At 47.5% G+C, this 25976-nt stretch overlaps 13 protein-coding genes across 13 annotated transcripts; 9 read left to right on the forward strand and 4 right to left on the reverse strand.

The window, feature by feature from the left end:
* Positions 1-104: 104 nt before the first annotated feature.
* Positions 105-1457, reverse strand: FPRO_10443 (uncharacterized protein; the record flags this gene model as incomplete). Its single annotated transcript, XM_031231409.1, has 1 exon — positions 105-1457. The coding sequence occupies one exon, from the start codon at positions 1455-1457 to the stop codon at positions 105-107; it is 1353 nt and encodes a 450-aa protein (XP_031081448.1).
* A 520-nt stretch (positions 1458-1977) lies between these two features.
* FPRO_10444 (uncharacterized protein) lies at positions 1978-4695 on the forward strand (the record flags this gene model as incomplete). Its single annotated transcript, XM_031231410.1, has 3 exons — positions 1978-3076; positions 3130-3964; positions 4023-4695. The coding sequence occupies 3 exons, from the start codon at positions 1978-1980 to the stop codon at positions 4693-4695; spliced, it is 2607 nt and encodes an 868-aa protein (XP_031081449.1).
* A 74-nt stretch (positions 4696-4769) lies between these two features.
* FPRO_10445 (uncharacterized protein) lies at positions 4770-7184 on the forward strand (the record flags this gene model as incomplete). Its single annotated transcript, XM_031231411.1, has 1 exon — positions 4770-7184. One exon carries the CDS (start codon positions 4770-4772, stop codon positions 7182-7184), a length of 2415 nt encoding a protein of 804 aa, XP_031081450.1.
* Positions 7185-8581: 1397 nt separating this feature from the next.
* Positions 8582-10157, forward strand: FPRO_10446 (uncharacterized protein; the record flags this gene model as incomplete). Its single annotated transcript, XM_031231412.1, has 3 exons — positions 8582-9354; positions 9404-9599; positions 9651-10157. The coding sequence occupies 3 exons, from the start codon at positions 8582-8584 to the stop codon at positions 10155-10157; spliced, it is 1476 nt and encodes a 491-aa protein (XP_031081451.1).
* A 279-nt stretch (positions 10158-10436) lies between these two features.
* On the forward strand, positions 10437-10833 carry FPRO_10447 (uncharacterized protein; the record flags this gene model as incomplete). The annotated part of the gene is made up of 2 exons (XM_031231413.1): positions 10437-10677; positions 10724-10833. The coding sequence occupies 2 exons, from the start codon at positions 10437-10439 to the stop codon at positions 10831-10833; spliced, it is 351 nt and encodes a 116-aa protein (XP_031081452.1).
* Positions 10834-11036: 203 nt separating this feature from the next.
* On the forward strand, positions 11037-11896 carry FPRO_10448 (uncharacterized protein; the record flags this gene model as incomplete). The annotated part of the gene is made up of 2 exons (XM_031231414.1): positions 11037-11176; positions 11227-11896. 2 exons carry the CDS (start codon positions 11037-11039, stop codon positions 11894-11896), a joined length of 810 nt encoding a protein of 269 aa, XP_031081453.1.
* A 406-nt stretch (positions 11897-12302) lies between these two features.
* FPRO_10449 (uncharacterized protein) lies at positions 12303-13437 on the forward strand (the record flags this gene model as incomplete). The annotated part of the gene is made up of 2 exons (XM_031231415.1): positions 12303-12449; positions 12496-13437. The coding sequence occupies 2 exons, from the start codon at positions 12303-12305 to the stop codon at positions 13435-13437; spliced, it is 1089 nt and encodes a 362-aa protein (XP_031081454.1).
* A 1404-nt stretch (positions 13438-14841) lies between these two features.
* FPRO_10450 (uncharacterized protein) lies at positions 14842-15929 on the forward strand (the record flags this gene model as incomplete). Its single annotated transcript, XM_031231416.1, has 2 exons — positions 14842-15528; positions 15579-15929. The coding sequence occupies 2 exons, from the start codon at positions 14842-14844 to the stop codon at positions 15927-15929; spliced, it is 1038 nt and encodes a 345-aa protein (XP_031081455.1).
* Positions 15930-16237: 308 nt separating this feature from the next.
* Positions 16238-17665, reverse strand: FPRO_10451 (uncharacterized protein; the record flags this gene model as incomplete). The annotated part of the gene is made up of 2 exons (XM_031231418.1): positions 16238-17488; positions 17552-17665. 2 exons carry the CDS (start codon positions 17663-17665, stop codon positions 16238-16240), a joined length of 1365 nt encoding a protein of 454 aa, XP_031081456.1.
* Positions 17666-19361: 1696 nt separating this feature from the next.
* Positions 19362-20948, forward strand: FPRO_10452 (related to cytosine deaminase and related metal-dependent hydrolases; the record flags this gene model as incomplete). Its single annotated transcript, XM_031231419.1, has 4 exons — positions 19362-19632; positions 19677-19808; positions 19856-20158; positions 20203-20948. The coding sequence occupies 4 exons, from the start codon at positions 19362-19364 to the stop codon at positions 20946-20948; spliced, it is 1452 nt and encodes a 483-aa protein (XP_031081457.1).
* Positions 20949-21144: 196 nt separating this feature from the next.
* Positions 21145-21498, reverse strand: FPRO_10453 (uncharacterized protein; the record flags this gene model as incomplete). Its single annotated transcript, XM_031231420.1, has 2 exons — positions 21145-21318; positions 21370-21498. The coding sequence occupies 2 exons, from the start codon at positions 21496-21498 to the stop codon at positions 21145-21147; spliced, it is 303 nt and encodes a 100-aa protein (XP_031081458.1).
* A 2006-nt stretch (positions 21499-23504) lies between these two features.
* Positions 23505-24629, forward strand: FPRO_10454 (uncharacterized protein; the record flags this gene model as incomplete). The annotated part of the gene is made up of 1 exon (XM_031231421.1): positions 23505-24629. One exon carries the CDS (start codon positions 23505-23507, stop codon positions 24627-24629), a length of 1125 nt encoding a protein of 374 aa, XP_031081459.1.
* A 538-nt stretch (positions 24630-25167) lies between these two features.
* On the reverse strand, positions 25168-25968 carry FPRO_10455 (uncharacterized protein; the record flags this gene model as incomplete). Its single annotated transcript, XM_031231422.1, has 2 exons — positions 25168-25903; positions 25958-25968. The coding sequence occupies 2 exons, from the start codon at positions 25966-25968 to the stop codon at positions 25168-25170; spliced, it is 747 nt and encodes a 248-aa protein (XP_031081460.1).
* Positions 25969-25976: the final 8 nt, after the last annotated feature.

The raw sequence follows: 25976 nt of genomic DNA on the forward strand, positions 1-25976 counted from the left end.
AGATACCGAGAAATTGACAGGGTTTTTGCGTGTCACTTTGACAGGCAGAGTGAGCTTGAAGCAGTTAAAGTCTGCCGAATTTCTTCAAGTCAGTCTTGGATTTATCACCATAAATCGGAATTATCGTCACTCCAGTCCTCGCCATCGTCGTCATCAACCCATTCATCGTCGTCGTCCTCAACCTGACCCTCAAACATTATTGGCGGAGTCACAGGCTGGCACTTGGTCTCAACTTCACTCCAAATCGTACCACGTAAAGCGTGATCCCTGATCCAATCCTGGCATGAGGCGATCGGACCCCTTCTCCTTGATCTTCTATCATATCTTTGATGCGTAGCCACAGTTGAGACAATGATTTTGTTGTCGGGGTCTACTTCTTGCCAGTGAGGTATCTTGCTACTGAAGTCATATAGGTAGGGTGGCCAGTCGCAGAAAGCCATTGAGATTTTGGGCCCTTGATACACCGGACCGTCATCCTTCGTGTCCTGGCGGTTGATTTTGGCCCACGCCGCCGCCCATTCCCCTTTAACATCATCGGCGAGATCAGGCCGCACGAAAACAGCCGTTTCTAATTGTGGACATGAGGCCATATCCTCGAAGAATGTATCCGCAGCCATGACGTTGTACAGACATAAACGCCGCAGTTTCGGCCATTTGATAAAGACATGAGGTTGTATAACTTCAGTATCCGTATCCACGTATAATTCGTCCTTAACGCTGATAAGTTCTTCGATATTGACCAGAGCCTCAAATCCCTGTCTAAGTGGCTCCAGGATGTCCCCGTTTTGTGTAGGACTTAAATCTCTCAAGGGCATATCAACGATGATAATCTTCAGGACTGGTGCAAGAGTGATGAGAACGTCTTTGAGAATGTGGATCGTTCGGAGGTCCTGCATTGGCGCGTCTCTCCAATTGTGAGTTGAGTATTCCGAATATCCATCATCCACAGGGGATATTGAACGAGGTGCGCGATGGCCCCCAGTTTGTGACCCATTAGCCCATTCATCGCTCTGATCAGTTTCCATGTCACTGTCCGAGCCGTCGCTCATACGACCAGGCTTCTCCTTACCACGACGAACAGACGGAGCGATAGCCCCATAAGTAGAGGCAGTGTCAAACTTGTAATGTAATGGGCTGAGATATAGTTTGGCTGAGCCATAGGCTTCACATGGTGAACGCCCGGTGATTGGGCTCTTTTGCGAAATGTAACGTCTGAACCTGCGGAGCTTTGACTTTCTATCGATGTAGAGACAGTTTTGCCAAATGAGTTTGCTAGCAGTGGGGTGTATTGCTTTGCACACCCTCGTCAAAGACACGAGTGTTTTCGTGATAGGATGTGATGCGGGGAGGATCGGTCGCGACCCATCATACGGAGGAATCAGGGTTTCAACTATCAACAAAATGATCTCGATTGGGAGCCTGGTACTACCATCAGCAATTGTATGTCCGGCTTCCATGTTGGATATTGGTGAAGGTGACAAAATTGGATTGTTATCGGTTGCTACGGTTTGATGTTGCCTTACGCGTTGATGCTATTCTACTAACCGACAAGCGGCTCGCTTAAGGCGCCCCGATACGTAAATGTGCTTCAACAAACCGATTGTAGCTGGTGTTAATCATAAAACTTTGGAATTAGAGCATATATCCGTTTTATAAGCTGGATAAGCCTGATTAATTTGAGTACACTTTTGCTTCTCATGTGACCAGTGACTGAACGTTGAACGGTGTAACCGTCACTTGTCGTTTCAAGTGTTTGAATCGACGATATATTGGTGACATTATAAGATAGCTTAAAAGCCGTCGGGGTATCCTGCCTTTTCATCATGTAGAGATGACCGTTATCTACTTAGTAGGAAAACCAACTTTCTTCATTGCTTCGTTTGCAAAAACTTCAAACACAGCCATCTCTTGTATGTTTGTACGCTGCCTTACATGCTGGTGCTGTTTGAACAAGCAGAGAACCTTCCAGAGCTCAAAATGGACTATATAAGCCCCCCTCCTCTCATCATCTGGAAGAACTCAAGCCATTTCTTAAATCTCATAGTCAAGACTCAACAAAGTCAACCCTCTGAGAACAGACAACGAAATGGCAGCCCTTCAACCTACACTGTTGGGTGGATCTGCGCCTTGACAACAGAGCTAGTTGCGGCAAAAAGCTTTTTTGATGAAGAGTACGAAGTGACTCTAGACGCACAAGCTCCCGGAGACAACAACAGCTATTCCTTCGGGAGAATGGGGAAGCATGATGTTATCGTGGCATCCTTACCCAGAGCCGAATACGGCATAGCCCCAGCTGCGTCTGTAGCCAGAGACATGTTACGAACCTTTCCCAATATTCGTGTTGGACTTATGGTCGGTATTGGTGGTGGCGCTCCGCGCCCTGAGCATGATATCCGTCTTGGAGATGTCGTAGTTAGCGTCCCTTCGGGAGCGAAAGGGGGAGTCCTTCATCATAACCGCGGCAAGACAATTCAGCAACAAGAGTTCCACTTGACTGGGTCATTGAACCAACCACCCCAATTTCTGTTGACCGCTGTGGGGGCACTAGAAGCGGATTATGAAGGTCAAGGCCATGAACTGAACGAAAGAATCGAAGAGGCACTCAGCAAAAGACCTCGCCTCAGGAAACGGTATGCTCGTCCCTTAGCAGCGACAGACAGGCTCTATGAATCCAGCCACATTCATAGCGAATCTCCAAAATCTACAGCATGTAAAAACAACTGTGGCGAGGAAAACGTCATCTCCAGAGAGGGCCGAGGCGATGATGAAGATGACCCAATGATCCATTATGGTCTCATTGCCAGCTCTGATAAGCTCATGAAGGACGCAACTGTCCGGGATAAGTTAGCCAGGGATGAGGGAGTATTATGCTTTGAGACGGAAGCAGCTGGCTTGATGAACCACTTCCCCTGTCTGATTATCCGTGGGATCTGCGACTATGCCGACTCACACAAAAATAAAGAATGGCAGGGTTTTGCGGCAATGACTGCTGCAGCATATGCGAAGGAGTTGCTTCAGAAGATTGCGCCAACCAAGATACAGAAGGAGAAGCCTCTTGCGAAAGTCATCAGCGAATGTGAGTAAGCATTTGAGATTGGAAAAGATCAAGGTTACTAAACAGTTTTGTAGTCGGAATTAAATTGGAAAATATTACTACAAGTGTGAAGGACACGAATGCCACCGTAAACACTATGCATGCAGATAATCGGCGTCTGGAGATAGAACGCTGGCTCAAGCCACCAAGGTCGTCAACCAATGTAGCCAAGGCCAAGAAGCGCCGCCATGATGGCACTGGTCAGTGGTTCATCCAGAGCCCGGCTTTCACGGAGTTTAAAGCAGGCTCACGAAAGCATTTATGGCTCCATGGGTTGGCTGGCTGCGGGAAAACTGTCCTAAGCTCTCAAATCCTAGACGATCTCAGTGCTATGGATGGCATCATCACACTAGTACACTACTTCGACTTCAACGATGCTGAGAAACAAACTCTCGATGGACTTCTCCGGTCATTGGCATTCCAACTCTGCCAATATGGAGGGGAAATTGCATTAGCGAAGCTCTATGGGCTATTCACATCACACGAAAAGGGTTTGAAAGCTCCAGACGAGTCAGAGTTGGAAGCATACATCCAATCAATTCTGAGAACTTTCGATCGCACGTTCATCTTGATTGACGCTTTGGATGAGTGTAGATCAAGAGATTCCCTTCTCTCTTGGATCGGGCGGCTTGCAGTGGAAAATGTGCAATTGCTCCTGACCGCCAGGCCTGAAGACGACATTCAATCTCAGACTCTTCGTTTCTTTGGAAAAGAGAATTGTATAAACTTAGATAAGACTGCTGTCAACGGTGACATTAAGTTCTATGTTCGTTCAGTCCTTGATACAAACCCAAGATTCATTGAGAAAGCCTTGAGTGAAGAGTTGCGCAAGGAAATCTGTGCCAAAGTTGGAGAGGGAGCAGACGGAATGTATGTTGCATCAAATATAAAAATGGACTTGGTGTAGAAATACTAATGATACATTTAGGTTTCGATGGGCAGCTTGTCAGATAGATACTCTCGAAGCTTGTCTAACTCCAAATGCTGTCCGTGAAGCTCTCGTGTCCTTACCACGCGATCTACCCAAAACATACGATCGTATGATGGAAAGCATACCTCCTCAATACAAAGATGACTCAATCCGCCTGTTGCAGTTTATAGTGAATTGTGAGCAACCTCTGAGCCCAGCCGAGGCTGTCGAGATTTTAGCCACTCGCCCAGACCGGCATCAAAACCGACTCAGGTTTGATCCAGAGAATAGACTTTTCAACTCTTCTCATATCGTAAGATACTGCCCTGGTATGATACACATCGTAACAGTCTCAGATGGAGATGTCGATGAAAACGATGACAAATGCTGCTGGGCAGAAGTGCATCTCACGCACTTTTCTGTGAAGGAGTATCTGACAAAGCTTGATGCTTTCTGTGAGCTGAGTTCTGCGATAATTATTACGGAGACATTGATTAGTTATTTGTGCGGTGTCAAAGAACCACTCTATCGTGTTCGTGCCGACTTTCCCTTAGCCATACGCGCGGAAAATGTCTGGCGTGAATTCGCTAGAAAAGCACAGACTGTCAAAAAAATCGTATCTCCCAACAGCCATCAGAAGACTGGTATTGTTCTTCTAGGGAACGGTATCAAAGGCTGTATCCAAGAATAGGGTATCATGGGAGAGCCGATGATGGGTTTTCTAACGCGTGCCTGGGTGGGCTCCAGAACACGGTCGCCTATATGATGCAAGATGCCAAGTTCAACGTTCCAGCTGATGAGAAAGAAGTCTGTCTGATGGGGGCAATTTTCAATAAGCACCCAAAAGTTGCTGAGGTACTCCTCGATTATGGTGTTAGCCCTGATACGTCAGATCTCGATGGTAGTGCTGCTTATAAGGCGTCAAAAGCGGGATTAACCGAGCTTGTACGAAAGCTAATCAAAGCCGGAGCCGACATAAGCGGAGATACCGCAGAAGGGAGAGGTTTTTTAACGTCTGCTCTTTGTGCGGCATCTCAAAATGGCCACTTCGAGATCGTAGAAGATCTACTTAAGGCTGGACATGATGTCAGAATGCAGGATTCTCTTCTATATGCTGTCGAAAATGGCCATACTGTGATAGTCGAGCTCCTCATGGGCTGGGGGGCTTGCGAGGCTGAACCTATCAACAACCACGTATTGGAAATGGCAGCCTTTAGTGGTACAGACCAACTTGTACGACGGTTACTCGATTCTACGCCAGATGGCTATGATACAAGCAAAGTAAACAATGCCCTCTTGAAAGCATGCGAGGCTGGACGTAGTGACATGATCCGACTCCTCGTTTCTCGAGGTGCACAGCCAGACCGCCCGATTGATTTCAAATACAGGCATTATAAGAATGACTATATGAAACTTGATTGGATAGAAGATAGCAAAATTCGCCACAATTGCCTTGTCCTTGCAGCACAATCGGGAAATGAGTATGCTGTGCAGATGCTTCTTGACAATGAGTTTGACCTCAGTCAGGTCTTGAATCTTAAAAAGGAGCTAAAAGTTACTACGTCCATATATGTTGGGATGGCCTTTGTTAGGGCATTATTAGGCTGTCATCAGAGAGTGATAACAACTCTTCTTGATGCCATGACAAACCACGCCTATACTGATGAGATTGCTAACCTCAGAGCCGCATCAGAAGATCATAATCAGCATATCCTGAGAGGGTTTTCACATGCAGTAGATTATGACATGAGGAGAGTGTTTCCCGATTTCTCTTGGGTAGTCGAGAAGCTACATAAGCTTTTACTCTGGAAGCATAGGCATATGTCCCAGACTTTGTTGAAAGAAGCTGGTGTTGACTTGAATTTCAGTGATCCCCTGCGTTTTGCTGTTGTTAACGGGCATGAGCAAGTCGTTCGGTTACTTTTAGATGAAGGGGTGGATGTCAATTCGATTGTAGAGGGATTTGGTGGCCATCCAAAGTATCCATTATTGCTTGAAGCTTGCTCACATAAAGTCACAAGCGACTCTATCGCACACATGCTTTTGGATCACGGAGCAGACTACAACAATTTTGATTATCTGGGAGAAACTGCCCTTCACAAAGCTGCTGAGAACGGCAGAGTTACCGTTGTAGAAAGGTTGCTGGGTCTCGGAGATTTAGCCGACAAGAGGACAATTTCGGGCCGTACCCCTTTACACGTTGCATCAAATACAGATGTCATCCGCGCCCTTCTGGCTGCGGGATCCAATGTAAATGCAATAAATGACGATGGCTGGACGCCACTCCATTATGCAGCGCAGCGGGGCAATCCAGAAGGGATAGAACTTTTATTACGTTACGGAGCTAATGCGCATGCCCGGACCAAAGACGGAAGAACTGCTCTACATCTGGCTCTGGAGGTACGAATAAGCTTTGACCGGGATATTCTTCGAACTGTCAATCTTCTGCTTGATAGTGGGATCGATGCAAACGTCAAAGATTCAAAGGGTTTGACCCCTCTACACACGGCTTGTTTGCCTTATAATCCCAATGTTTTAGGGCAATCGACCGAGAAGAGAAGTAGCTCTCTGCACGCTTGTTTGTCTTATGGCGTCAAGATTGTAGGAATGTTGATCGATAAGGGAGCTGATGTAAATGCCCTTGACAATAAAGGAACGTCGCCTTTCCAAATGGTAACTCGAAGAAGGGTTTGCCAGGCAACTATTGATATCGTATCTCTACTGATAAACCATGGGGCTAATGTCAACTCTCAAGATAACAACGGTTCCACAGCTTTACACCAGGTTGAAGAGTCAATAGTTCACGCTGATTTGTTACTTGACCATGGAGTTATTATAGATGCACGAGATGGCAAAGGAGAGACTGCACTCCTAAGTTCTTTTGAACGTGGACATCTCCATGTAGCAAGGTTTTTGATAGACAGGGGGGCTGATATCAATACCAGAAATCATAATGGGGAAACAATGCTTCATCAGGTGGATGGTAGAAACAGGGACTTCTGCCCCTTTTTGCTGGATCGTGAAATTGATATTAACGCTTTGTCGATCCAAGGCTGGTCACCTCTTGCATATTGTTTATCTTCCAAATGGTTGCCAAAAAAAGTATCAAAACTTTTGGTCGAGAAAGGAGGTAAGAACATCAGAAATTGGCGAGAAGAGGAATACAGCCTGGAGGATTAGATAGAGCTACGATGTATTCCAGCTAGGTACTGAAATTCGAGTGTATGAAGCTGAATCTACTCTTGAAGTTGTTTCGCAGAATGAAACACACCTTAAAATGGATCATCAGCAGTGCCTTGACAAGATAATTGACGTTTTAATGCTAAAAGATCAAGTACCGTAGCTTCAAAAATGCGTACTTAGTACTGCATGTCCTCATCCTAGTTACCAAGCTTTTGGGACAGAAACTCAAACCCTACACATGTCCATAAGGACACACCTAAAGCCTGGATGACAGGAGGACCGTAGCCCTTCCGCCCTGCAATGAAACCATACTACGGATAGCCACCCGTTGCGCCGGTAAACCGCAACATCCTCGACTGCTCTGATATGCGTTGAACTACAGGGTACAGCCAGATCTTCTCCCATCTAGTCCACATTCCCGTGAGATGGCATCCACAAAGTCAATTCGCCTCACAAGGCTGGGTTACACTACATCTTGCCTCAACGAACCGGTAGATCATTCCTCAAAACGCATTAATCCATCATCCAACGCACTGCAACACTGCATCGCGAAAGAATCCTCATCTCACAACAGTGCAGATCGTCATCGTAACCAGCCACACTCGGATAAACACTACTAATTCGGAAATACACTAGCCTGTGGCACAACTCAATTGACGACAAGGTTTCTTATCTCGCTGAACCATGCTGATGGCAAAAGAACCGGTGAGTCCCAAAACTTGACCAAACAGGCTTTTTTTGCAAGCGTTTACAAAAGTCCGCCGAGGGTCGAGAAAGAGGGGAATGCTTGGATGGAGCCTAGAAAAGATCATCATGTCATTTCGCGGTGGCTGATAAACACCCATATCTCTATCTCAGATCCCTGTCGATGCGACGAATAAGCGTAGAAAGATGCTTAATGCCCAGCGCCAACTCTATCACTGCGCTAGTCATTACTCTATCTCTCGTGACCACCATTGGCCTATCTTGCCAAGCCGTTGATGATCCCTGCGACCTGCCGTTATCAACATAGGTCGGATTGGCGAATACTCCAAAAGTTCCAGGCGACGTGGGATCCGAGTCGGCGCTAGTTCCTGGAAGAGGCAGTTCCTGCGGGGAAGCAAACACGACGCCAAGATTCGATCGCCAGAGACATCCCTGGAACTGCCTGATTTGGATCCCGCGGCCGTGAGAGGGTCATTGGTTCGTGGGACATTTTCCGGGCTATGCAGAAGTGCCGTGCATGCACGTTGTGCTATCACGAAATGGTATGGGTTTGTGACGAGTAGATTACAATGAAATTTAATTCCGTACGATCGACAACATATAAATATCAACTATTTCCACCCTCAGAAATCCCCTTCCTCACTCCTCATCCCTCTCTTTGCAGCTCAGTCCAGTCCAGTCAAGTCAAGATGAGATTCACCACCCTCTCCCTCCCCCTCTTCGCCCTGGCGGCCAGCGCCACCAAGAAGCCCCTCGTCAACGAGCTCAAGCTCCAGAAGGACATCAACATCAAGGACCTCATGGCCGGCGCTCAGAAGCTCCAGGACATCGCCACGGCCAACGGCAACACCCGTGTCTTTGGTGGAGCTGGTCACAACGCCACTGTCGACTGGCTCTATAAGACCCTCAAGGCGACTGGCTACTACAATGTCAAGAAGCAGCCCTTCACTGAGCTGTACTCTGCTGGTACTGCCTCCCTCAAGGTTGACGGCGATGATATCACTGCTGCCATCATGACTTACACCCCCGCTGGTGAGGCTTCTGGTCCTCTTGTCGTTGCTGAGAACCTTGGCTGTGAGGCTAGCGATTTCCCCGCCGAGTCTAAGGGCAACGTTGTTCTCGTTCTTCGAGGAACGTGCCCCTTCGCTCAGAAGTCTGCCAATGGTAAGACTGCCGGAGCTGCCGCTGTCATTGTCTACAACAACGTTCCTGGCGAGTTGGCTGGTACTCTTGGTGAGCCCTTTGGCGAGTTCGCTCCCATTGTTGGTATCAGCCAGGAGGATGGTCAGGCTATCCTTGCCAAGACCAAGGCTGGTGAGGTCACTGTTGACCTCAAGGTTGATGCTACCGTTGAGAACCGCGTTACCTTCAACGTCATTGCTGAGACCAAGGAGGGTGACCACGACAACGTTCTCGTTGTTGGAGGCCACTCTGACTCCGTTGCTGCTGGTCCCGGTATTAAGTAAGTCCCCAACATATTTTTTAAATTCCTCAATGCTAACAGACTCTAGCGATGATGGTTCCGGTATCATTGGTATCCTCAAGGTTGCCCAGGCTCTCACCAAGTACCGCGTCAAGAACGCCGTCCGCTTCGGTTTCTGGAGTGCTGAAGAGTTTGGTCTTCTCGGCTCATATGCTTACATGAAGAGCATCAACGGTTCTGACGCTGAAGTCGCCAAGATCCGAGCCTACCTCAACTTCGATATGGTAAGACTCTAAAACATTCTTTTAACAAAATCAAATACTGACAATTTTCAGATTGCTAGTCCCAACTATGTTTACGGTATCTACGACGGTGATGGAAGCGCCTTCAACCTCACCGGCCCTGCTGGATCCGACGCCATCGAGAAGGACTTTGAGCGCTTCTTCAAGACCAAGCGTCTCGGCTACGTTCCCTCCGAGTTCAGCGGCCGCTCCGACTACGCCGCTTTCATCGAGAACGGTATTCCCTCCGGCGGTCTCTTCACCGGCGCCGAACAGCTCAAGACCGAGGAGGAGGCCAAGAAGTTCGGTGGCGAGGCTGGTGTCGCTTACGATATCAACTACCACAAGATTGGCGACGATATCAACAACCTCAACAAGGAGGCCTTCCTCGTCAACACCCAGGCCATCGCTAACTCTGTTGCTCGATATGCCAAGACCTGGAAGAGCCTCCCCAAGGTTACCCACAACACTCGACGATGGGATGCTGAGGTCGCTTCTGTTCTGAAGCGATCCAGCGGACACAGCCATGCTGGCGGTCCTTGCGGATCTGTTTCCGTTTAGGATGTATAACTGTAAAAGTCTGTATTATGAGAGATGAGCGAGTTTATGTAGAGTAGATAAAATGAGAAGACGAATTATGAGCTGAAATTGGTCTATGATTAATTGTGAAATTCCCCATCTTAAATTTGGAGGCGCTGATTGTTTTATATAGGTAGGTACTCATGATACCGGAATTCAAGGTTGTATTGAACGGGCACATCAGGCGGTCGCCTATACCGAAACGGAGTTTGCTTACGTTGACATCATAAAATCTCACTCCTGCAACCACTAAATGCTCAGATGGAGCAAAACTTCTTTTTCGTGGACGGCTTAAATGCCGACAAAACTTCGAAAAAGCTCATGCGACGACATGTAATGAAGGGCAAAAATGCAGGCAAAACATTTCATCGACCATCGCGGACGAACCAAGTTGTTCAGTGTCGGCCAATGGAAAGAATTCCTAGGCCGCTTGCGACTCAATTCTTCAGCTTCCCGTTCCCTGTGCCCGTGACAAAGGTTGCTGGGAAAGCGATAGACGATTGTGAGTCGATGCTCATGAAAATTGGCGAGTTGTGCTGACAAACTAGTCTTTAACGTGACAGTCGGACATGTCTATCCAGTTCAGTTGGGCTTTTCTATTGAGAAGGACAAATTCAAATGGCTCGAGATTATGTTTCACGACAAAGCATGCAAGTAATAAGACCCAGTACATGCTGAACTGGCTAATAATTCAAAGCTTACGACTGCTCTCTGGCGCTCATCCAAGCGTCAAACGAGATATATCTAGGCATAGGCTACAACTGCACCAATTCGCTAAGCTGTATATCTCAGACTCTTGACCAGCTCAAGGTGAGATTGAATAGCAAAGAAGCGCTATCGGATCATACAATGTCGATAATCATGGCTCTTATCAATCAAGAGCAGGCAGCAGAGCATTACGCGGCTGCTGAGACACATATGGCTGGTTTGAAGAAGATAGTGGACCTTCGTGGCGGGCTAGAGAATATTGGGGATTCTGTGATTACTGTCAAGATTTGCCGGTGAGTTGATATGTTGTCAATTTTGAATGGCTAGTTGCTGATGTCTAAAGGACCGATATTCTCTTTGCCATGCAACAAGGCGGACACCCGCTGTTTCATCGAGACCATATATATCACGTAAAACGCAGTTTGGCATACAAGGGATTTAATTTACAGCCAGACTCAGATGCATACTCCAACCAACTTGGCCCAATCATCCAAGAAGCATTCTCTGACACCATGGGCTTGTGCAGACTGCTCAACAAACACCAAGATGAGAAACCCCTCGATCTCCTTGAATTTCAAGAAGTCCTGGTATCAATCTGCTATCGACTGCTCCAATTCCGTACGATTTATGAGTCTAGGCTCAAGCAGGATGCTCAGTCTACTTATCATATCGGGTTATGCCTCTTTATGATATCGATTCACTTCAATAATACGCAGTTTCGCATTGCTCGACGGGGACTTATCATGGCTCTTGTGAAGGAGGCCATTGAGTCCAAATTGAGCGAGCATGAGGATGAGGTCAAGTTCTGGCTTCTCAACTTGGGAGGGATTTCAGTTTCACTTCCGGATGGTCGTGAGTGGTTTATTGAGGCACTTCGAGAGCAAGCTTCGTTGCTTGGCATCATGGCTTGGGAGCAAGTGAAGGGATGTTTAGCGAAGTTTCCGTGGCTGAATGCTATCCATGATGAACCAATCCGGAAGCTATGGGATCAAGTCCGCTTGATGGACGTGTAATCACTTCATGGAGTTAAAGGCCAAATGAAAGAAATCCGTTAACTCCGTTCAAGTTTCACTCCTGGGAAGATAACCAGCCAATGAGGTCTCTGAAATGTGCCGAGGACCTCTAACCGAATATGGTAGCAAATCTCTCATTGGCTCAAGTGAGACTATAGTGGCGCCAGGATCTCCATTTGACATGTTGAGATGGCTTCCGAATCGGGTAGCAAGTCTTGTATTGGATGATTTGAGAGCAAGGCTTCGATGTTTTGCGAATATTCAGACGCTCAAGGAAGAGTTCTTTGGGTATATATACAGAGGATGATCGCACCCAGACAATACAGACATCAGTCACCTCTATAGACATCCACATCATACTCAGGTTATTACTTCTACACTGCAAGACACGTTCTCATCTATCACCATGGCATCAACCACACACACAGACTTTGGAGCTAATACCGAAGCTATTGAAGTTGCCAAAGCGTTTTCCACCGGTCTCCGTGGCAAAACTGTCCTCATCACCGGAGTCAACCGTGGGGGTATTGGCTTTGCAACCGCGCAGGCTTTTGTAAGTTCCCCCCTCCTGGAATATTCCACATACTTATCATTGTAAGTCTACTCAAAATCCGGACCATATCATCCTCGCCGGTCGCAGTCCTTCCAAGGCAACGGAGAGCATCGATGACCTCAAAGCCGAGTTCCCAGATGTAGACTACCGATTCTTGGAGGTCGATCTCTCTAGTCAAGAAGCCGTCCGCAACGCGGCCAAAGAAGCCCTTTCATGGTCTGATATTCCTGCTATTGATTTTATCATCAACAGCGCCGGCGTCATGGCCGTTCAAGAGCGCACTCTCTCCAAGGATGGTATTGAAATGCATCTGGCAACCAACCACATCGGCCATTGGCTACTTAGCTGCCTCCTGATGCCCAAGCTCATCAAAGCATCCGAAAACAAACCAAATGGTTCCGTTCGTATCGTCAATGTCACCTCCGGTTCGCCTACAAAGTCAAGCATGCGCTGGAGCGACATGAACTTTGATAAGAAGAATAAAGACCTCCCTCAAGAGGAGCAGCCAAATTACGAGTTCTTTAAAGTCTGGGGATACGAAAATACTGAAGAAACTGCCTATGTTCCGCTCGATGGGTATAACCGCAGCAAAGTCGCCAACGTCCTTTTCGGCATCGAGGCTAACAAGCGTCTCTTTGAAAAGCACGGTATTCTCACTCTTTCTGTTCACCCTGGTGTCATCAGGACGACTGAACTGGGAAGAAACTTTCCGAGAGAGACGTTGGAGGCTATTAAGAAGATGGGGTCGGTGGGGTTCTTTACTACCAAGTCGGTAGAAGCTGGAGCTTCGACTAGTCTTGTTGCTGCTTTGGATCCCAAGCTTGCGAATGGTGTTGGGGAGACTCATGAAGGAAGTGAGAATTATGGAGCGTTTCTTGCTGACTGTCAAATCAGTACTGAAGCGATGCCGTTGGCTGTTTCGAGCAGTGAGGCTGAGAAGCTGTGGGCTTTCTCTGAGGAGGCAACTGGGCAGAAGTTTTCGTGGTAGATCTTGCGAGGCTCCTACTATTTCTTCTATTAATTGACTTTTGAAGGACTTGAAAATAACTCTAGCGATTTCTTTTGTCTTGACCTTTAATGCTTGTGCGTTATAAAACACTGTACCAGGAGGGTAGCGTTGCTTCTGCAAAAGTTCCATCATTTCAGGCGCTTCAAATGCATACTGCATCCTCTTCACTTGTTTACATCACTGTATTGGGCTAGATTATCCATCTTCCTGCATGTAGCACCGTTCCCTCTCGTAAACCCTGTCGATGCTATAACCTCATCTCGGTGACATAATTCAAATACCCACTGAACTGAACATGCAGGGTGAGACATTACTTTCTTTCTGCTCTAACCATATCAGAATATCCGAGTTCGAAGGCGATGGCCCCCATTGACGAAAAAGGGCTGAGAAATCGAGTTTAGAACTTGGTATAGTCTCACGCTATGTGCTTATTTACAAACTCAATGTAGTTAATGCAGTCCTTTTGAACTCAAAAGCCAAAATTGCTTGACTTTTCTTCAACTTCTGCATCAGTAGAAGTTTACAATACTCAAGGCCTAATAGAAGACTACAACATGCCTTTATTTATGAGACTGTTGTCATCACGAGTGAATGAATACAATCTTTCACTTAGATTTCGTCATACGCCTCATCCTGCCATAGAGCAATAGTTCCTAGTCTCATGCAGCTCCAGGGTATGCAAGATCACCTCTACTTTGTTGGGTTAGCCCCTCACCTCCTCCATCAAGCAACCACTCCCTTTCAACCGGTTAAATTCCCTGAAGCGACAAAACATACATAACCCAGGTAGGTACCCGATAAACCCAATCTGCCTAACCTTATGCTTAAAGCACGCGGCAACTGTCAAGATCAAGTTCCTGATAATCATACACAAGCTCCAGCCAATCACGCCAATAATTCCTCCCCAACAGACCTGGCAAACCCCTGCGCCGCTAGGACCAAACAGGGAATAATCCGGTGCTCATCTCGGCGCTTTACCCCGCGTTTCGCCTCCCGTCGCAGCCAAACTCGCACACCCAAAGCAAAGAAATTCAACGCTCGCTTTTTTGCTACCCGTTTACCCTTTTCTACTCTACACGTGCGTGTATGTATGTACACCTGACATAGTTACCTTGCCTCCTAGTGTCAATCCTGACACTCTCATCTTCAGCGCCAAGTAAACGACACGGGGTTATCGTAACCTCGTTTCAAGTCTATTTAACTGGTCGACGTCGGACGCGTCTCCCCTTTTTTTTTTCTTTCTTCACCGTTGAGCTTTTCATCACGCAAGGCATCGCCAAAAACCCTCGCTCAAAACAGTGGATATCCCCTTTCGAATATTGACAGCCAGACTATATGACCTTTTGACCACCTCCCTATTTCAGCCACCTCGACTCACCTCTCATGTCCGCGTCTCCACCCAGCGGCTCGTCCAAGCGACGGGTGCGCACAGAGGCTCAGATGAGCCAGAAGCGACTGGCAGATCGCGTCAAGCACAGGGAGAACCGGCAGGAGCACAAGCAGCGCATGGAGCGCATGGAAGCAGACATTGCACAGATCAGAAGGAACCTCGATACCGTTTCCGCGCAGCTCCGGACGCTCCCGCAGTTGAGCGCTGATCTGGTGGCCCTGCAGCAGAGATCTTCGCAGAAACCCCCTGGCGAGGCTTATGAGATGGACACGAGTGTCGAGACCCCGGACTTCCCCGCAGGGCGACGAGCTGCGCCGGCGGGTGCTCCATGTGCGGCAGACCACCACGATATCCCGCCTGCCGAGGTTCCGGAGGTAATGTCGAGTTTGTTCCCCACGCCGTCGCACGTCGATTGCCGATGCGGAGTGCAGCATCACTCGCAGGCCGATTGTCTCGAGTATCGGAGTTTCGCGATTCTCTACGAGACCCATGCTGCTTTTCCCAAGGATCCGCTCCACGCTAGGTCCCTGCCGAGGAACCCTGAGCTGCCTAACATGACGCTTCACTCTTACGGGGATAATGCAGTCACATGTTTTCTGACCTCGTTTCTCAAGGGTTTTGAGATGGCTAGTGTGGAGACTTTGTTCGGGGTGTATTTCTTTGCCTATCGTCTCATGAGAGTAAGTTCATCTTTGCCTTATTGTCTCCTGCATACTAATCCTTCGCGTAGTGGCGCTTACATCCTGATCCTATGACTCTCAAGGATGTACCGCCGTGGCTGCTTCCTACCGAGGTCCAGAATACATATCCTCATCCTGTGAGCATCGATTACATCCCTTGGCCCGACCTGCGAGACTTTTTGTGTACGAATCCACGTATCAAGTCAAGGCATTCTGTCAAGATATACCTCGAGTCTCTTCAGCTGAAGTGGCCGCCAGGGTGTCCTTTGATGGCTGTTCAAGGCGGTCAGGTTTGCGTAAGCCCCGAGTTTGAGGCCATTGCATGTGATCTCAATAATTGGGAACTAGGACCACCCTGGTTGGAGGCTTTTCCTCGTTTGGTTTCACTTGTGCATCCTTGAGTCTTGGCCCATGTTTCTGGGACGGTGTACGGAGTATTGGTGAGGTGAGAGTATTTGAGAGTGGTGATTGTTGTTTGTCATAGATACCACAGTCTACATCATACATGGAAATGAATCACAATTCCCCAACTTATTCCACGCTTCAAGGAGCAAACAGACTTAGAACCTCTCGAAGTTACAAAACCCCGAGTTAAGTTCAGGATAACATAGAAGGGCTTTGATTTGTCATGTTTTCACCTGCAATAAAGGCCTCAAGCTTTCTTCCTCTAACCGCTTTACCTCATGGATGATCTCCCCCCATTAGCGCACTATTTTCCCTCACGTCGCTTGCGTGTCACTTCCATCAACTTCTCCAATGCCTGTCGATCAGCTGATTCAGTACGCTCGTATAAACCCACTGGGGTTCCTGCCATGTCGTCCTCAAAAAAGCAAGTCGCTGTCCACTCATGCTCCCTTGCTGGCTTATACCACATCGTTGACCAGACTCCTTCCCCGTAAGTCCAGTACCTCTCGTCCATACAGTACATGCCCGGGCTCCCTGGATAGTGTTCTGAGAAATCTTCCCACTTTGAAAGTTCGAAAGTGAAGTTTCTCAACAGTGGCAAATGTTGCTGGATGCGATCGAACATGTTGGACCATCGCAAGTCACTCATATACCAACCGGGCCGGAGTTCTCCATAATGTGGCATGTTGAGAATGGAACCAATGGGTGGGCCGTTCACTTCGTGGTTGTTTGCCAGTTCTTTCCATCCATGTAGGTTGACGCCCCATTCTTCAAAATCGTCCTGATCTGAAGCAAGTAAAGCACAATGTGTCGCAATGCTGGTATTGTAGAGCTGAAGATCAACAAGGGACCGCTGGTCAAGCACCCAATCAAATTGGTCTTGTCGAAGAATGATGTATTTATCCAGCTTCAGTCGTTTAAGTCGTGGAAATGATAGACCTTTAGGATTGAATTCGGCTGGGATAGCACCCCAGAGCCAACCAGCAAGGGTCAGCTCAACCAGCCGTTCGGCGACCGAAGGCAATAGTGTCTTTTGCAAATATTTTGAGAACACGTTACTCTCTTGATCCTCGTCTTCGTAAACGAAGCGCATGTGTAGTCGGTCGATGTTTCGTAATAAACTGTGGGTCAGATCTGTTGGCAGTGGGGTATCCTCAAGGTTGCACAAGACTAGCTCTCGAATGGTACTTCTCCCGGGATGGGATTCACGATCCCGCAGTGCTTCTGATACAATCTCAAGAGTCCTTCGGCGTGTTCCTGAGGGCTCTTGGAACACTGTATCGTCATGGTATGCATTTACGCAAAAAAAGGAGAAGCGCAAAGTGATGGAATTGAGATTTGGCATGTCGCGGATACGGTTGATAGCGGATACCAACTCAGGCCAGTGACCATTTTCGAGCCAAGAATCCGGCCAAACAAGAATGGTACCGCCGTCTGGCAACTGAGAATCCCACGGCGCGGTTTCGATGTTGACGCTTCGGATAGCGTCCCTAATAGAGTCTGTTTCTAGAAGTTGATGCCAGGAAGTAAAGTCGTGTTCGATAGTGTGATCACTCTGCTAGAGCGTGAATGTTCGGAAGAGATGTTTGGTTGCTAGATCATTCCATAGGCGACAGACGAGGCGAACGGGCAAGATGTCATCGATTGAGTCTTCGTGCAGACGGTGCTTTTGTCTGTCGGTGAGAAGATAGCTGAGAATATGGCTCAGAATCTCGTTGGGAATATGATCCATCGCGAGCGTAATTCTATGATGAAGATGAGGTCGTGGTATGATGGAAAAAGGGCGAGGAAGGCTGAACACAGGTTAAGAGAGAGTTCGCTCGAGGCAGTGGCAGGGGACCCACATATATCTTGTGCAACATGAATCAGTGACAATCATATCTAGGTACCTAGGTAGGTACCTTAGGTAAGGTACGCGACCTTGCCATTGCTGGGCAGTGAAGAACATGTTGATGATTTCTAAATTGGACAATTACTGATTATTACGTATGTAGAAGTTGCATATGTTCTCTTAGGTATCCCAAGCAGTTTTGGCTCCAGCTTCGCGGATACAGGTTTGCATGATCCTTGAATATTGCATTGTGACCGCTGTTGAACGAGACTTGGCATACCTAGGAGGCCAAACTGCCTTTGCAATGTATCCCCGTGGGAAAAAGGACATGGATAACGTTGTTATACATTGAAGAGATTTAATTTAAATTCAGGAGACCTTTCAAGCTAGCATTTTTGGCATTCTCCTTTGGAGTCCAAGGTTTCTCTAGCCAGTAGGTAACGTATGCTCACCAACACATCATGGCTCTTTCGAGTCATGCGATTGACTATAATTCTCACAGGGTGATTTTATATTTTGACTTTCGGGGAAGCTCTTCAACGGCGCACGAATAGAGTTGTATTGCGTATGGTGACCCATGAGGTAGCATTGCTTGAGATGATGCGACGGGCAGTAACTCAATTGAATAAGCTTATCCGTATAGTATTTACCACTTTTATAAATCAGCTGCTGAGGAGAATTCTTGAATTCTTTGTAGCTCGGATGTTGCGTTTACGATTCTATTGACTGTCGGATGTTTGTTGTTGTCTGACCCAATTGCAAACCAAAATTGTGAAAGTGGATTGCGGGTTAGTGGACAGAGAGCTAAGCGCAGGTAGCTAATGAGACTCCATTCACACGGGACAGGGAGAATACGGCGATCCCCAAAGATCATGATGCTGAACATTTCAACAATAAGAAGAAGGAAGGCCTTTATTATAAGATCGATTTCTTGAAGTAGAAGTGACTTGCTAACAGCCGACATATTTCTCAGCGTACAGAACGCAAGTGTCAACCAAGCTATGCATGTACCCCGATATGAACCCCCACATCCCGAACAAGAGAACCTCAGTCATGATCACAAACGTCTTATTTCTTACCATCATGTCAAATTATGGACACTCAAAACGCTTCAGAACGAGCCAGATCCACAATTAATCATAATCCTTCTTGATCGACATGAAATCTGGGGAAGCAAAGTGGAGAGAAGTCGGCACTCGCTGACTACAAGTCCCGATACGCCATACAAAAACGCATCGGCACTCGTGTTTATTCTCGGCCTTTCGCCAAGTACAGCACACCGAGACCCCGACTTGGCTGGACTAACACGAACCTGGCAACGCACGTCTCGTTTCAAGATCCGAATCTGCTGACAGATAACCTCGTAATATTCCTCCACATGGTTCTCCGACGCTTGACCAAGGCTAATGCAACTCTAGGTCCAGTTTCGTGATAATCAGTCTTTGACATGCCGAGTTTGCTATAACTTTACACCTACAGCTTGATCCTTGGCGAAAATGAGGAGAGTAGTTAACTGGCTGTGTTGCATATAAAAGGAAAGGAAAGGGGAGGAAGTGGAAATGAATAAGTTATTCTGTAGAGTTCATCATAGATCGACATGCCTCAATCACTTCTTTTGCAGAATGGCTTGGTCATTCAACATGGCGAACATGATTCTGTTCGAGCCGTTGAGAACACCGATATCTTGATAGTAGACGGCATTATCAAACAAATTGGAAAATCAATCAAGCCTCCACCTCATGCTGAAGTTGTCGACTGCACCGACAAGATCATTAGCCCGGGGTTCATTAACACTCATCATCACCTTTGGCAGACGCAGCTGAAGGGCTATGGAACAGACAACTGCTGGTTGGAATACTTCTCAGATGGTCAGTACATATCTAGCTGTTGAATAACGTAGCTGACCTTTTAGATCTTTTGCAATCCTTCAATTATACCCCTCAAGATATCTACTGGGGCCAATTGGCAGGCTGTCTTGAAGCCATCGACGCCGGAACGACATTCGTTCTCGATCACTGCCACGGCTGTAAATCTCCCGAGCACGGTACGTCTATAACATCGCAGCACTCTATCACGACTAATAGAGAGTAGCCGAGTCTGCTATATCTGCATTTTCCGACTCTGGCATCCGTGGAATATTCGCATACGGAGAAACATTCCTAAATCTCCAGAAATGGGATACCGAATCATGCGTCCCGAATGCCATGTCTATTTCCGAGCCATTCATCAAGCATGTCGAGGATCTAGCCCAGAGAGGTCCTTTTGGAAACGGTCTTGTGAACGTTGGCCTTTCGTTCGATGGATATCATATGCCACAGCAGGCAGTCGAAAAGTTATTCCGTCGAGCGCTGAATGCTGGTGTCAAGCTCATCACATCTCACAGCGGCAATTTCGGTAAGCCAAAAGGACCAATAATATGACAAATTCTGACAAAATAGGATCCTCTGTGCCAAAGGCTCTTGAGAAGTACTCTCTATTCCCCACCCCAGAAGATGACTACACCATTGTCATCTCGCATGGAAACTACATGGACGATGAAGACTTCGGCATTCTTAGGAAACATCGTGTCCCGTTAGCATGCACACCAGCCACAGAAGCTCAAGGTTCAATGGGCTGGCATCTCCTATTCGAACCAGGCCTCACCACCTCCCTGGGCGCAGACTGTCATTGTCTCACATCGTCATCTCTTATGCAAGCAGGTAGAACCGCTCTCCTTTTCTCCCGTCTCCAAAAGACTCTTGAGGATAAAGAAAAAGGCCAAAAGCTCGATAAATTCGATCAAACGAGTCATGATGTATTCAACAAAGCGACCATTGAAGCTGCGAGGGCTGTTGGTATGGAGAGTGAGATAGGGTCTATTTCTGTTGGGAAAAGGGCCGATATTGTGATATTCTCCCGAGATCAATCTTTGGCATTTGGCGCATCGGCGAGGGAGGAACCAGTCGCGGCGATTGTGACGTACAGTGAGGCCCGCGATATCGAGGCGGTTTTGGTAAGCGGTCGCTTCAGAAAACGGGATGGAAAGATGGTTCCTATTGCGAAGGATGGAAAGGAAATTGGACTCGGTCTGATCTTGAAAGAGCTTGATCAGAGTCAAAAGGATATCAGGCAGAGGCGCGAATCATGCAACACCAGCATTTCGAGGGGCCTAGTCTGCAGTATCATTCACCCAGAACAGGCATAGTCCAATGTCAGGATCAAAAGTGCCCAATGCGATCAGAGATATAACAATAACTTCAATAAAGCGAGTGTACTAAGCTAGCTAGCCTGTTTCCAAGTATCTGTCATGTTAAAAGAGCGTGATCCTATTATCTTTCTTCCACCACTCATCCATACGTGCAAATGAGCGCCAAGGCCAGATACGATCAATTGTCTGGCATCTAAAGACACCACTGCTCACAAGTCTGTCCATCACCGATACATCGAGACTTGCAGTTATTGCCACACCAGCGGCAACTAGCATGCTCAGAAGCATAGCAGCTTCCATCGCCAATGGTGCAGCGACCACCGAGATGAACACACTCTCTGCACTGGATCCCAGCCTCGGCACGGGGCTTTAAACATCAACATTTGAGTTACTTGCTGGACATGCGAGGTGGACTTACGACTTCACGGACTTGGAGAACGCCGTCGCGCTCGGAGATGTCAACTGCCATTCCGTTAGGGGCGGGGTTGGCAAAGACACCGGAGATGGTGAGGGCCAGAGCGGCGATGTTGAAGAAGGCAGTCTTCATTTTGAGGGGTTGTGTTTGATGGAGTGGTTATTGAAGAGGGAGAAGCTTGTGGTGATCTCTGGTAAAGTTGTGATTACTGGGAGCTTTTATAGCTGAGAGGAGAGCGATTGTCACCGTGATGTAAATAATTGGCACTCGGAAATCACATGGTGGCATGCCGTTGCTGACAAGTGAAGGACTCAAATGAGGTATATCTTTCAACTTAATCCTCACATCTTGCACGGAGACATTCTTGACTACGGCAATAAGGATTCACCTCTCGACGTCACTCAGAAGCATCTGATGTTCAATACTGGGGGCGAATTCGTGTTGGTAAGCCTCAGTGCGTCTGGAGCAGATGCACATCAGATTCTAAGCACCGACGGTCCGTGGAAGTGCAGCATCATACGACTATCTGTTTGAACCTCTTAAAGAGAGGTACACATACTGTCATTAGAATGCCTCGTGCTTCAAAGTGCACAGAAGCCTTCGATGAGCATTTTAGTTCAGTTTGAAGTAATATCAACGTCACAGGGCGGTATACCTAAGTATTTAGCTTCACTCATAGCTCAACACACACATATGTTAGCCAAGGAACGTAAAAGTTCAAGAGGGAAGCATGTCAGACTTCGATAGGATCGATACATCACTTCGTCCTAGCTTGGATGATCTGGAAAAGGAAAATAGAATGTCGGCCTCAAAAATCTCTCATGTATTCAGAGACAAGATGTATCTTTGGATGGTCCTGGTAAGCAGATATGTGAGCTGAGCTACCTTGATGCATGTTAAGGATTACAACTAATCGTCCATAGAATGACCTAAAGCAACCTCTACCTAGAACCTTCTGAGTTGACTAGCATTGTATTAGTACAACCGCCCTCTATCATTTTCTAGTCACGAAACATTGGACTTAGCAAGTACAGGATGGCTGCCTCTACCTAACATGAGTCTCACGCTCTCAAATTCGACCTTTTGGGCTTCGTCACAAATTCAACGAACTTGCTCGGACGAGATCAGCGGTTAGCCCCTCTTCCAACATCCCTACAAAGAGTACGGGCCGCAGGTAAGCTGAACGGCGACAGGGCTGAGATCCCTGCTAAGTGAGTTATCCCTGGCTCACTCCAGGATTATGCATAACAAAAGGTCCTGTACCGGCGTAATCGGCGATTGGACCTCTCGTAAAGTACCTGTGTCAGCCAACATCGGGGTCCTTTTGCCAATCCGGCCATAGCGCGTTATGACCGGCTCCTGGGTCTCGCTTGAGCGTCTGACTAGATCCTCCAGGGCGCGCACTGATAGCTGTGGCTCCTGTTGTGAGTGACGCTGTTGCATTGATGGATGCTTACTCGTAGAAAATGCCCCGATTCGTGGGAGACAGGTTAGGATCGGCAGTTGTTTAGCTCCCGCTGGCCAAGAGGGAATGTGCCCGGTCGATCATCCGTCATGATACAACCTTGTATTTGCCCACATTCTTAACGCAGGACTCGTCAATTGCCGCTTATTTGGATCAGGCCACGCCTCAAGGGAGCGAGTATTCTTATACCCTAAAACTGAGATCGTACCCTCGCGGAGCAAGAAAACATTTTTAGAAGAGGGTGCTAAAATAAACTTAGTAAAGAGTCCCCTAAGCTTAAGCTAAGGTACCTAAGTCTTTTTGTCATTTAGGATCAAGGTCCCGAGTTTTCTTGTCTCCCCGGCCCTCTTGGTGCAATATGCCATTAGTAAAAGAAATACCGTGGCTGCCTATGCTGTTGGTTGATCATCACAAAGGATGCACAAAAGTCCCCTTATGCGTACTACATCGTTTCACCTTTCGCCAACCAATTAAAACTCCCTCAAGTCAACAATGTCCTGCTCGTATCACAGTAATCAGATGTTGTTGGCTGCAGGATATCACATGTAACCATGAATGCCGACTTCCGTGTGCGACCAACAGTCCTGAGTCAGATTAGGTAACAGCAAAGGGGAATGTCAGATCCTTCTTGTCTTGGGCACATTTCGCTCTCCATCTTCATGATCAAGTCAATATGATACCGAAAGCTGTGTTTAGAGGTATTCTAGTCATTGGCATTTGTTCCTTGCTCTGGTTGACGTTCCGACCTTTTCGCGGCTCTCGTGCAGTATTTACCAAGTCGCTACAGTCGATAGACCTTCTGAGCCCGACTCCACATCATGACCGGAAGACTTCGGAGCTTTATGCCTCCAGGGCTGCGCATGATCTCTGTTCCGTCCATGGCTACTCAGCTTTTGTGCCCAAGAGTCCCTCAAGCGAGCGCAAAGTCTACGATATGCTCATGATAAACGACGAGCTGGATTTCCTTGAAATACGCCTCGATGCATTGTACGACTACGTCGACTACTTCATCATCGTCGAGTCAGCCAAATCATTCCAAGCCAACTCGAAACCCCTTATCCTCAAAGAGAACTGGGACAGGTTTCGTCGATATCATCACAAGATAATCTATCACAAGTTAGTCTTCCCATCGAGCTTCGACCCGCATCGCGCCTGGGACTACGAAGACTTGCAAAGAGACGCCCCCTTCGACCAAGTCCTGCTCAGTCTCGAAGGGCCGAGAGCCCCAAACAAAGGAGACGTTCTAATTGTAGCCGATGTCGATGAAATACCCCGTCCACAAACCCTCCTCGTCCTCCAATACTGCGACTTTCCCCGCCGTCTAACACTCTCCTCCAAATTCTACTACTACTCATTCCAATTCCTCCATACCGGTCCAGAGTGGCAGCACCCTCAAGCGACATACTACCAAGGACACCGAACCCTCAAACCCACCAACCTTCGCAACGGAGACGGCGGCTTCCGTCCCTTTCGCTTCCTCGAGAGGGACGTGCTGACTAACGCCGGCTGGCATTGCAGCAGCTGTTTTCCGACTATAGATCAATTTCTCAACAAGATGGCGAGCTTTTCTCATCGGTGGATGAATCGTGAGGAATATAGAGACAGAGATAAAATTGCTGCTGCAGTGAGAGAAGGCAAGGATCTTTGGGGGAGGGAACAGGATCAGTTTGTGAGGATTGAAGACAATAAGGACATGCCATCACTAGTGCTCAATGAGCCAAATCGGTTCGGTTACATGATTAGTCGGGATGGGCCGTCAGCAGGATTTGTAGATTACAACAGAAAAGAAAAGAGCTGATAGTCTATTCAACAAACAATGGTTGTCCGCAGTGCCCTTCAACTAAATATGTCTACGTATTGTGACTACAAAGGGGATCGAGCCCAGTACAACAGGTAAGTGCTTCAAGCCCTGATTCCGGCATTCAACTTCATCCTCTCAATCACCTTACTAAGTACGAAGGCCGTACATTCCGTTCACCCTGGAACCATCGATCGAATTCGTCAATTATGGTCTGATAACTGCGAATCACAACCCCAGTTCGGCCTATTCCTTTCCGAGAAAGGATCTCCTCGAAGCTTTCAGCAAACAAGTCCAGGAAACGTCTCTTCTTCGCCTGTTCCTAATATGCGCGTTCCAAAGTTGGCTGGAGGATTTGGACATGTGCAAACAACATGGGACTTATGGAAAGTTTCTTAATCTCAAGCTTGTCCAAGTCTTCTTTGAACATAGCCTCAGTAAAATCGACGAGAAAGGGCGTTTGGATGTGGGCGTTATCCTCCTTCATTATAACATTTTTGCAAGTCTTTTTGAGAAGAACGCCCGATGTACTGATCTGCTATATCGTTTCGGCAGCGCATTGTGCTACTATCTTTAACATGTTTGGCGCCATGTCAGGTGTAGGCCAGTCTTCGAGTGTGGGGCCAGGAATGTCTTCTAGTAGAAGACCATGAACACAAAGAAATTGGTCCCATGGTGCGTCGTCTCGAGCAGCTTGGGGAACGTCACCATGTGAAATTCGCACATGTGCATAGAGGCGTGGTATTCTGGTGCCTTGAAGTCGTTTCAGCTTTTTATACGCCTTTAATTCGGTCTTGAAGTGCTGGTCACACTCGTACCAAGTAGCAGCTTCAAATCTTGCCATGCTATCAAACTCGGCACCGTCAAAACTGGCACCGCCAAACCTGTGGCTGTGAAGAAAGTCGCTCGCGCAGGTCTTGGGATCGATTTTGTAGATGCGTTTCAGGGCTAACGAAAAAGCATCCATTTTTCCTTGACGCACGAGTGTCCGATACGCAGCATCTTCTGCAACCGAAGGAGCTGTGGCTGCGGCTGTGCCATTAGCTTGACGAATGCGTCCAGGGTAACGCCGGTCGTAAAGCTCGAGCACTCCGCGTTGCTTGACATTCGCATTCTTCATGAAGGTGACGTGCATCACATGTGATTTTGTGCTAGGGATGTTGTTTTCAAAAGTAATGTCGATGAATGCTTTACGAGCTGCAAATGTCCCGTGAAAACCTTCTTCCAGACGTAGTTTTTGTTGACCTGGAGCACCATATGGGAATTGGAATACCCTTGATGCAGATTCTGTCAGCAAGAACCTCTCGAGTCGGGGCTCGATAACTTACGGCTGAGCCATTATGGAAA

This window comes from Fusarium proliferatum (genome assembly GCF_900067095.1).
Source record: "Fusarium proliferatum ET1 genome assembly, contig: FPRO_scaffold005, whole genome shotgun sequence".
Taxonomy (NCBI): Eukaryota; Fungi; Ascomycota; class Sordariomycetes; order Hypocreales; family Nectriaceae; genus Fusarium; species Fusarium proliferatum.